This window comes from Ambystoma mexicanum, chromosome 4q (genome assembly GCF_040938575.1).
Source record: "Ambystoma mexicanum isolate Mex_15411 chromosome 4q, UKY_AmexF1_1, whole genome shotgun sequence".
Classification (NCBI taxonomy): Eukaryota; Metazoa; Chordata; class Amphibia; order Caudata; family Ambystomatidae; genus Ambystoma; species Ambystoma mexicanum.
In genome coordinates, this window is record NC_090928.1 from 58,877,208 (window position 1) to 58,889,457 (window position 12,250).

Sequence of the window (12,250 nt, forward strand, 5' to 3'; positions counted from 1 at the left end):
GCGGTTTATTTTCATGCAAGGGGAACGGATATCTCTTATCATTGACTTGGTCAATTACCTGGTGAACATTTTTTTAACTAATCGAACTACAATGAGCAAAGATCGGGTCACAATTCTATGGGGAAGGAAGAATCCCCCCTGCCACTGTCTGTCTGTAGGAACTCTTTTGAGAAATGTTTTTCTTTGAATTCATTGTGGAGGAATATATAGTGATGGGGGTTGGTGAAATGATTGAAATAACAGAACATTGTTTTGTCTTTCTTCCTTTATCTGTAGTGATGTTTTTCTTTTGTTTTCTATCCTTTGTTTCATTATGTGTTATGATGGTGAAAGGCTTAAATTAAGTTAATCACCTAATAACAATTCTTACAAAATAAGGTGAAGATGTGAGGTAGTCTAAGGGGACATATTGGTTTCAGGGGAGTGATTCTGAGTCCCTATCAGAATCTCCTCAGAGTTTCCCTTACCCTCATGGGAGGGGAGAACAATAACAGATGAGAACTGGAAAGCTGCCATTATGGCTTAAGCCGTAATAGAGGAGATTCCTAGAGAGGTGCTAGCCATTGTGTGTAGGTATGGGTGAGGCACACAGGTAAGGTATTGTACAGCATTATAGTTTGAGGACAGGCTGACTAACTGACTAGGAGGGAGTAGCTCAAAATGTCTGAGGAAAAGAGAAAGTATGGTTGACAGAAACCCTGTAACTGAGGGAGTGTCCATGCCTTCCCCAAATAGTTTTAAATAGAAATGTGTCAAAATGATAAGATTTGAGGTGAAGTAAAGCATAGGCAATGTCAGTGGTGACTTACTACTTATTTTAGAAGTGCATCCCTGCAGGTGTATGCTGAGGCAGCTGTGAGGAAGGAGTGTTGTATGTACTATTTACAGCGTAGCTGGCACTGGGACAAGTCCTTAAGCAGACCTCATCCCATCAGGTGAAGGCAGGAGCTTATTCCTTGTGACTACTGTCTGCGGGGAAAGGATACCCCGCCCCCCCCGCAGGTAACCCTTGTTAGGACTCCTTTATTAGCAGAAAGTATGGCTACCTGGACTAGTCCCAGGTGAAGCAACCACAGAGGGTAATTTTGTTTACATATGAGAGTAATTTGTTCTGTTACACAAATCTCAGGGTCCTGTTGCCCTTCAATCAATAGATGGAGGCCCTGAAATGATATAAGTAAAACAGACTTAAAAGTAGTGAGGGATCTACCAGTCACTGAAGGGTAACCACACAAACACCCAATTCACTGCAAGCCCCAGATCTCTTGTTCTGGGTCAGGTAGCTTTAATTCGTCCCAGAGGGTGAAGGAGGGCAGCATGAGCACATGTATTATGGCAAGTATTCTTAAGTTAATTGCTCCACTCAGTCTTCACCTACCTTTCTTTAAAATGCCAAAGAAGTGGTGTTTATCTGTTTGAGAATGTTTCCTTGAAATGGCTTAGAATGTAAAGACATGTACACCGTTTGATTGATTAAACATATTAATTATAATTGTTCTTTTATAATGTGCTTAATACCAACGAGTGGTTTCTAAGCGTGGGATCGGGATTCAAACCTGCGTTGCGCTGCATTGCCTTGCTTCCAAGACAAACGCATTAACCCTGATGTATTCTTCCTCCCAGCTATGTCTGCATCAGCACAGCCTATGGAGCCCCCACACTCCCTACCATTGCCTCGCCTGCCTATAAATTCCCTATACTGTGAGGCCTTATTACTTGTCTGTTAGAGATCTTGGCTCAACATTCTTAAAAACTCAAGACTAGAACAAATGTAACATTGAAAGAGTATGGTGTCATCCACACTGGATACACTCAATTTTGTCAATACCAGGCCTAGTCTTGGTAAGACCTGTATTAAATCTTTTGGCCACAATCTGCTTGTGGGTAAAAAAGACAGAATATCGAAACCGGCCAGCTTGCCATGCTCTGCCCCACACCGGACATGCATGAGTGCAGAGGCTGACATGTGTGGTCCGGAAGATGTAAGTCTCAGGCTTGGGGATCAGGTAATCAGGTAAGTGTATATGTGGGAGTCTGTGGGGGGAGGGGGTTGGGAGGACACAGGCACAATGTATGTGGTGGGGTGAGTAGGGGGCAGAAAGGGAGTTTGGGGGTGAAATCCCCTAATGAAATGGAAGCCCCACTAGCACCAGAGAAGGTGAGGGACATGGAGTGTGGCTCCCAGAGCGGTTCAGTGGGTGAAACCCCCCAAAGGACATCATAATCCTTCCCCGTGCAGCCTTCAAAGGCGAGATTATGAATTAGAACCACAGGCCTTGCACTTTCAGTCTATCCAAATCCCAAAGTTATTTTTAGAAATCTCACTGTTACAGGTGTCCTGTGTTCTGCATCTCCTTAAACATACATTCATAAATGTTTGCAAAAGTCCCCAGGGAAGAGGGCAGTAAGTCCCTAAATAGCCTCAATGAAAAAGACCTGGTGGATGTCTGGGGATCAATTAACACAGACAAAAAGGGGTATACGTTCAGATCTGGCATTCACTCTACATGTACCAGAATTGACTACCTGTTGGTCAACAGAGAAACCAGATCTATTTGCCCCATAGGCTGGTCAGACCACAATATGGTCACAGAAACCCTGGAAATGGAAGGGCTCAACCACCGAGACTCCAAATGGCGGTATAATGACTTGCTGTGGCAGGACAAACTCTACTCACAGGAACTAAAGACTGCAATAGAAGAACATTTTCAGATAAACGATAATGGTGTGAGGTAAATATTTCAACTGTATGGGAAGCAGGAAAAGCAGAATGGAGGGGCCACCTTATGAGGGAAGGGGCAAAGCATAAAAGAGAACGGAAGCTACAGGAGAAGAAATTGGGGAAGGAATTCTCAAACCTGAAGGGAAGACTACACGCCCAAGGGTCCTATTGCAAAGACCACCTAGAAACTCTCAAACAAAAGAGAGAGGAGCTAAAAGTACAGGGGAAGGGAGACATAATAAGAAAGCTAAAGCTATAAAAGCTAAAATTCTATGGAAAGAGCGATAAAGCGGATAAAATGTTGGCCACTAAACTGAGAGCCCAAAGAGCAGAGAGATGGGTTGAGGGAATTGAAATGGAGGAGGGGGGTTGGGTACAATCCCCAGAGGAAATAGCCAATCAATTTGCCAAATACTATAAACGCCTTTACACCTCAGAGGGAAATAGAGCTGAAAAGGAGATGGGAGATTATATTGTGAGGGACGGGACTAACACATTTAAAGAGATCAGAACAATCTCTCCTGTATTCCGACATAACCTCAGAGGAAGTAAAAGCTGTAATAAAGAGACTCCCCCCGGGAGGGGCCCCCGGAGATGATGGTTACAGCATGGGCATCAATAAGCACTTTATTGAAACCCTGTGCCCCCACCTAGCCAACCTATTCAATCGTTTGAGAATCTGGCCATGCGCCCCCATCATTCTCCTTGGCACACATAGTGGTAATCCCCAAGGCCGGAAAAGACCGCACATGCTGTAAATCCTACCGACCGATTTCGTTGTTGAACACAGATGCCAAGGTATACGCAAGGGTCCTAGCCACATGTATGGAAGAGAATACCTCGCCTGATCCACCCGGACCAGGTGGGCTTCATAAAAGGCCGACAAGGAGCGGACGCCATGCGTAAGACATTGAACATCATGAAGCACTCCAGGGGACTTGATGGGGATCATGCGCTTCTCAGTATGGACTCGGAGAAAGCGTTTGATCGGGTGGAGTGGGACTTCCTCTGGGCCATACTTAGGAACATGGGCTTCGAAGAACAATTTATACGTGGGATCCAGGCAATTTATAAAGCCGCAAAGGGGAAAGTGGCTGTGAATAGCAAAATCTCAGAAGAGTTCGGCATGTCCTATCCATTGAGCCCCTGGGCAACGTTATCAGGAAAGAGAACACAATCACAATCAAGAGGATTGTGGTGGGTGGCATAGAATACACACTAGCTATGTTTTGCCGACAATATACTCCTCTAACTGGCAGACTCCTAGACCGCCATACCTAGAGTTCTACAGACAATACAGGAATTTGGCAAATGGGCAGGACTAAAATTTAATGCAGAAAAATCGACACTCTTCCCGTATAAGACACCCAACCACCCAGATACCAGAAATATGACTACATGGGGAAAACCGTCGACATATCAAAGCCGAAGATACCTGGGAATCAATATCAAAGAGCCAGAAGAGTTATACGAGGCAAATCTCCCACCACTAATTTCAGAAATATCGAAAAGATCTGGAAAGATGGGTCACACTAACAATATCATGGCTGGCCCGCCTGAATGCCATAAACATGGTAATACTCCCCCCAAAGTCATGTACCAATACCAGATGCTCAAAATCATTATCACATGGACTCACTTCACAGACATGAAAACCATGCTCCTTAAATTTCTATGGCAGGGGAAAAAGAAGCGGATAGCCTACAGTGCCCTAATCCAACCAAAGGAGGAATGAGGAACAGGGCTCCCAGACCTGTATACATATTATCGAGTGGCCCAGTTTACAGCCCTCGTGCCGCACCTGAGAGGAGACAAACAAAAACAGTGGTTTGTCATCGAAAACCATCTAGTGCGCCCTGTAACTCTCAGAGAATGGCTCTGGGCACCAAAGAAGGCCTTGCCCAATAGTGTAATCACCACTTTGCGATGGGAGCGCTCTTGCAGCTATAGTGGAAAAAGGGAGAAATTAAGGGACCCACAACATGGCCATCCCCCATGAGTTGTATATAGGCTCCCCCCATTAGAAATTAAATCCAAGACCCCCAACGCTACCAGAAATGGTATGAAGCAGGACTTGAAAGAGTGGGACAATTCATTAAAGCCAATGGATGTATATCTATCCAAGACTTGGAAACAGGCCTGCAAACCAGACCCCTGGGAGCGTTCATGTTCCTACAATTAAAAGGAGCGCTACTGACCTTAAAATGGAAGGAGAAAATCCAGAGAGACCTCACCTCAACGGAGAAAATATTAAGTGAATCAGTTGTAACTAAGGGCCTCATCTCACAGCTACATAGATCCCAACTGAGTGCTAGAGGAAACAGAATTGACGGCCTAAAAAAAGATGGGAAAAAGATATGGGCCCAATGATGTCGGACCAACTATGGTCTCAAATGTGCAGATTCCCATACAAAACCTCAATTTCGGCCCAGTATAAACTACACGGAATAAAATTGCTGCACAGACGTCAATACGACCCCAAAAGACTCTCCAAAATGTTCGAGCAAACAAGCCCCCAATGTTTGAGAGGATGCGTAGCCCAGGCTGACTACTGGTATATGTGCCGGTCATGCCCGAAAACCCAAGTATATTGGCAAGAGGTGTTAGTTTGGATCAGTAAGGTAGATGTGATCACCCGAGAGTGCGACCCTAGACTGGTACTATTCGGCTTGGAAGATCAGGAAAATCAGTGGAAACCTGCTCCCCATATGACACACTTCCTACTATTAGCAGCGAGGGTCTTTATCACCATTAGCTGGAAATCGCAGACTCTCCCATCGGAGTCAACCTGGGCCCGGAAAGCTAGGGAACTCAATGAGATAGAGAATATCACAGGGGCCCTCCACGAGATCACCCCAAGCAGAGAAATGGAGTGGCCACCCTTCCTCGAGGCCTATAAATGACAGGAGACGAAGCCGAGGAGATGATGTCCCAAAGATATGAATTCAACCACCATTGTGACTAACACCGTGACTCGCTTTGTCTCAAGGGGGAAGGGGGTAGGAAGACGGGTTTTAGTTTAACCAAAAACGTACCTGAAAAACTGTCTGAGCAATACAAATACGTGTATAAGACAGTCGATAATGTTATGTTAAGAAAATGCTCAGTAAAATAATTTTTTTTTTAAAGTTAGTTTGTGTGGGACTCACTTGCAATACTGGAAAAATTACTGCCACTGACATCGTTTATTTGTTTAACTTGGTGTTGTATCAGAACTATTTTGTTGGTATGATGTCGTATCATCGACAGTAGTTTTTTCGACAGGTGTTTTTCTAAAAACATATTGCTGAAAAAACAAATTAACATTTTTTTTGGAGGGATGAGGGGAGATAAAGGGTTGCGGGGGGGGGGGGGTCGGGAACAGCAAAAAATAGGTGGAGGAGAGAGGTTTGGGAGACCAACCCCAAAAAAATAAACAACCATTTCGATGAGTTTTTTTCTGCAAACATTTTTCAGAAAAAACGGTTGTCAATGTTATGACATACAACCATTTTGTCTATGTACTTTTTGCCTCAAAGTTTTAATGCAAAAAAGGAATTGAGCAATTACTGTAACAGACACTGAGCAGTTCATTATTTGAGCATCTCATGACAAACTATATTATCAATCCAATGTGATCTATAGCAGGGTGTACGAAGTTGCAGGACGTCGCTTCCACACGTAGCAAATACATTTGTAAAACTAGGCAAACGTAATGAAGTTGCAAAGTTTTTCGCTTGGATATACAAATGAAAATGATCGTCGAATCGAACGTCTGGTAACTTTCTAGCAGGAGGTCTGTGCAGAGAATGACTTGTGCAGAACTCTAATTGCTGAAGTCATTTCTCACAAAGCATGAACAATGACTTCCAGTTCAAAGGAATGACAGCCCGCAAGCGCAGCCAGGCATGCCAGACAGGACATCACTTCCGCCTTCTCGCTCCTGGCGGCAGTGTGGAATAGGACGTGCCGCTGACGCAAAGCATTTTGATATATACTTTGCCATATTTTATTTGTTTGGGATCCTCAAGTGCTCAGTAAATGAGAGGAAACATCCACACATGGCATTATGTTGATTCCTTTAATGCACCAGGACCAGGAAACGGCTGCCAATGACGCTAGGCGCGTTTTCTGCCCAGTACATTTTTGTCTGCATATTTCATTCCGAGAACATGAAGTTCGTGAGGATTTTCGGCTACAACAACAATTTGTGGAAGGTTTAATCCGTTCAAAAGTACCGCAGCAATAAAAGAAACTGGCAAAATCATTTTTAAAACCAGAAACTTTGCAGCTTCGCACATTGCGTAGTCACACCCCTTACACAATACCATTCTTGGCTATGCTTTCTTTTCCTTTTTATGGTGCGTCGGCACGCTCGTTGCTCGGGATAAGAGTGTCTCTCTTCTGGACGCGTGCCCACTGGAAATACTTCAGGAGCAGCCAGATGAACTACTTCCTGCGACGGCTGGCCCTTGGATCGGCGGGGCCCTGGGCGGCAAAATATGTGCGAGGGCCCCCTTATTTGAATCGCAGAAAATGGCGCCACAAAATTAGTATTTAATATCCGTGGGAATCAAATAAACTGACTATTAGTGTATGAATTTTAACTGGTAATTTAACTTATCGAAGCAAACATGTTTACTGCGAACATATTAAAGCTGTCAGAGTAAGCAATTTCGCAGGTCTTCAAATGAATTCAGTGGGGCTCGATTCTACAAAAAAGTGCGGTGGGGATCGTTAACATACGCGCAGGCCCTGCATGTATCCAAAAATGAAATACGCACATTTAATTCAACGGGCCTTCCCTAATAGAAGACAATTCCAAATGCAAATGAGCATTGTCTTTCAAAAATGAATCATAAATAACCAGAAAGAGGCGATTTTCCAATAACGCAGCTGGCAAACTATAAAAGGTGCACCCCTTTCAAACCCAAAAATCTATATTGAAATATTCCATTAACAGCAAAATACCAATACAAGAAATGTGCTTTGAAGACACTTTCATGTGGTCTTGTGGGTAAGTGTGTTCAGAGATAATGTGAGGACCTAAGTACAAATCCTGGTGGATGAACACCTGAGCAAACACGTTTTTTTTCTGTGCATTCCGGCCTCAAAAACACCCAAGGGGGATGGTGTCCACACTGTGAAAAAAATGGTGGGACGCCGTCAACCCCCATGTATCCTCAACTTGTACCCTGAAAATCAGCAAAGGACCAGGGAGAACAACCTCTTCAGTCTCTTGAACCTGGTAAATAATCACAACCAGTTTGCCCTCTCATCCTTTCCCCTCCTCAGCCCAATGTTTGGCTTTCAACAATACTCTTTTATTTCTAAATAGAACTTCAAAAGTACACACTTTATCATTAAAGTACTCCAGAAACATCGGAATCCTTATAGAAATGTTAAACGAAAGAGTACAACGGTTGCGTTATTTCACCCATCTTGAAGACTACAAATACCAGAATGCAATTCAGCAAAAGGATAAAAAATGGCTTGTAGGCTTTTCTTAAAGACTACAAGACTCCTAATAAAAGATGTGAAAAAGGTAACCTCAGTGTTGTAGCTGGTTTGATAACGGCATGCTTCATATGTTGCGAGTGACATTCTACAGAAAATAAACCTTTTTGGCTCACCAAAAAGCGTACACGTGAAAACTAGCGAGAGATTGTTAACAACTTTTTTGTTAACATATTGTAATTGTCTTCAAAGAAGACATATTTCGGCAGCAACATTTTTTTGTGTTTTCCTTCAAAATAAAATACTCCTTTTGAACGCCTTGTCCAAAACAATGATTCGTAAATCAACCATTACTTATAAAAAGCTTCTGCTTTAAACTCTCTGCTAAAACAAAGAGCATGATAAATCCTAACTGTGAGGCCCCCAGATGGTCTGATGCGCTGCTGGAGAGGGGGGCAGAGTATTTGTCTGTAGAAGAGAGTCGCTGGGCGGTGGGAGATGAAAGACAGGATCCCTGTTCGTGGAAGCAGAACTGCAGCTGCCGTTTAAAGCACTTCGAATGATTTCATATACTCTCTGCAGCTGGTGGCTGCGGGCCCCCCCAAGAACGCGGGTCCCGGGGCGAAGGCACAGACTGCCCATGCCTCGGGCCAGCCCTGCTTCCTTCTATTACTGACAGGATGACTCCTTCTCTATATACACAGATTAGGCACCCCTGCAAGGTGCTGGAGGTAAATCTCCCACCAAATCCACAATGGAGTATTCCAGACCTCAAACAGCAGTGCCATACCAACAATTATAATCCGACAGTAAGTCCACAGTGATATGATATGATAGGTTATTTATAAAGCGCTTAATAACCAAAGGTTTCTAAGAGCGGACGCGGGGATCGAACCTGTATTGCCTTTGTCGTCTTGCTTTCAAGGCGAGCACGTTGCCGCTGAGCTATCCTCCCGTGGCTCATTTTGGGTACCAAGGTAACTATTGTTGGGACAGGGGTGGGAAAGGTTAATCAGCTGCGACATGTTAAGGATTGGGTCAGACCACAGGGATATTATAAGGGCTTGTGAGTTGGAAGGCGGGTTGAGTGCATGGGCATGGTGGGATATTGTCTGTGTGTTAGTTTGCAAGTCAAATATATGGGGCCCGATTCGTCTATTCCTTTTAAGGCCTCTTAGTTGTCTTTCTTTTTCCTTTACTTCGATATAAGCTATCTGAAATGTGCACAACCTTGCAAAGAAGAGAATACATTGTTGGGTTACCATTGTCAACACTTTAGCAATATAGTTTCTCCTTACTTGTTGCCAGGAAGGGTCAGAGGGCAGGCGCATGGCCGGCAGTCGTTGGGAGATCCGCTGACAATCCCGTAGTAGCCGGTAGCACATCTTTCACAATGGCTGCCGGCGGTGTTGTGCTGGCATGCCTAGAAACGAGCAGAGAAAAGAGAAGAAAACAGGAATTATAGCTTTTTCAGTTACAAAAATGGCGCTACACTGTAACTTTGCTTTCCTGCACTCAATTTCCGGTGTTGACTCTCTAATTTGGCAGCATCCATGTTGCTCTACCCACTTCCCTGGCAAGTTCCGCCCATTCTGTTATACATCTGGAGCAACAAGTAGTATGACGCAACTGAGGCAACTGGCACATTAAAAGGATGCAGGTCAATTATATCACATCTGAACTACTTGACAATCCAATTACATTCTTTTTTAAAGTTTATTTACTATTATGTTTGATCATTACATTTTCAGGTGTGACTGCAGCGTTTAGGTCCTTCAGCGGGATATAAGGCACTGTGGGGTTTATTTTACCTAAATAGTTAATAGCACAGAGGCCTCAACTTACACTTCTGTGTAAGCAGTGCTCGCTCTGCCATTTGGATTGTTTTTGTGACTGGCTGTAAATCCAGTATGAAAATCTGAGTGATTCCGAGTTTCTGTGCTTCACATTAACAATCACAAATGCTCCGCCACTATGCCCATGCATGGTGAACGGCCTTGTCGTGGACCATATGGATTCCGTCTGGTTTTGAAAACCATGCGTAATTCCAGATCTCCTTCCACATCCATCGAGTTCATTTTGTATGGGGAGTAATGTAAATGGAAGACGTAAGGCTTTTACGTATTCCATTCACACCCCATTTTCATGCATTTCTATGGCAGAGAGGAGAGGCGGAACGTAACTTCTGTTTCCGCTGCTCCCTGCTTCTCAGACGAAACCAATACTACAGCATTTGCCCCGGCATGGATTTTCATACCGAGGCAAATGCTGTGGATGCCTTTGGAGTCCACTTCCTTTTTGCAACAGCAAAAAGCAGGCAGACTCCATAGGAATCCATTCTAAATGCTTTGCACGGTTGAGTGAAAAAGAGCGCTGTATAAGCTGCACACCACCTTTTTCCACCCCCTTTTTGCACTCTGCTGTGCAAATGAAGAACATTTGGCAACGGGCCCCAATTTATGTGAAAGTGTAAACATAACAGGTCACCGCCGACAAATTACGGGGAACTCGAATATGAGCCAGAATGCAGGTTGATAGTACCCAGAGGAGCCGGGGCAGGTGCCTGTGTACTTTCTGCATCCACACCACAGATCTATGTATCAAACCAACAAAAATTGGACGGATTGTAATTTATGGACAAAGATGACTTTTCTGCCAATACATTACAATCCGCCCGCATCAAAATAAGTACGAAAGTTAATTGACACATTTTATAGATGTGTGAAAGATGATGTTTAAACCTAGGCAGAACATTGCTCCATTTCACTGTAAACCATGTTGCAGGTTTTTACAACTAGTAAACACTTTAGAAAATGTCTCACCTGATGTGTACTTAGGTTGATTTACAAAAATTTACATTTCATACACTTTATTTGTGTTGGCGATTCCTCAAATGTCAAAAGAACCAGAAAAGCAGAACACCATTTTACACCATTGAGTAAAAGAAAGAGGCTAGTTTTGGTGCAGGTGGCTGCACAAGTAATTTACTTTGAGGGCCCCGTCCACAGTTTGGAGACATTGGGCCTCATTACAAGTTTGGCGTTAGCATTGCCAGTAAAAACGGCAGACTGCCGCCAAACTTGTGAATGTTTCCGGCCCCTGGCAATGGAGAAATCCAGAGCCTCTACAACCCTGGCGGACTCTGTATGTCCTCATTGCCAGGGGCCAGAAACTTTTACTCCCCTTTCCCATTGAGCCGGATGCACCGGCACCATTCAGAATGGTTCCGGTACATCCGACTTGCTCTGCTCGCGGGTGCCGGTACGCCCGCCAGGTCCGACCTGACGGGTGAAAAGGCACCAGCGAGTAGAACTCGTAGTTTGCCGGTCTTGTCATTACAGTACCGGCAAGCTTACCGGTACCGTAGTTACCGGACCAGCAAACTTGCAATGAGGCCCATTGCCTTGGCTAATTCTGTCAAACACAATTATTGTTACTGCGTGTGTGAACAGTAACCTACAGCTCTGTCGACATAGGGCCATCGTTACTCCTCATTCTGAAATTCCATAGGACTTCCTTGCGGAGAAGTGACATTACTGCACACTGTAATTCGAAATGTCGCATTTCTGCCAAATTTTGAAGGATGCAGATTTTTCTGTTTTGGCCTCAAAAACCACTAATTAGACAGAATGGCAAAACAGGTGGTATTTCCAATGTCCTCTTTCCACAGTAACACCTAACTCGTAATGGGGCCCCCAGAACCCCTTCAGCTAGAGTAAGGTAATAAGTAGCCAAGTCAGAAATGTCAACATGGGCATCCATGGCAGAGTGGGGTGGCTCAGCACACAGAAGGCCTCTACCAAACAGGAAATATATGGGCCACAGCGCTAAAAACGGTGTGTGAAGGAGTAATCCTTACTCTGTGACATCCATCTTTATTAAAAGATATAGGGACTACCAGGACGTAAACCGGCACCGAACCAGTGACAACAAGGGGCGGGAGAGGGGTCCAGCTAGAAGGCACAAAGGGATCCTCATGGTTCATTGATCAATACCATTTCACTACTTTGTGGGAAGCAGGGGTCGTGTACGATCCGTGTGAGGGCACCCATCAGTCAACCGCCCCTTCCGGCCCTCTTCTAAGCACATCCA

General features: G+C 44.3%; 1 protein-coding gene across 7 annotated transcripts in view; it reads right to left on the reverse strand.

Moving 5' to 3' along the window:
- The window catches only part of LAMA2 (laminin subunit alpha 2), a 3,027,572-nt gene that overhangs the window by 830,030 nt on the left and 2,185,292 nt on the right, over positions 1–12,250 (reverse strand). For all 7 annotated transcript variants that reach the window (XM_069607473.1, XM_069607470.1, XM_069607476.1 and 4 more), the window contains one exon: positions 9,457–9,581. In XM_069607473.1, the coding sequence (XP_069463574.1) occupies positions 9,457–9,581 (125 nt within the window). The remainder of the gene's footprint in view (positions 1–9,456; positions 9,582–12,250) is intronic.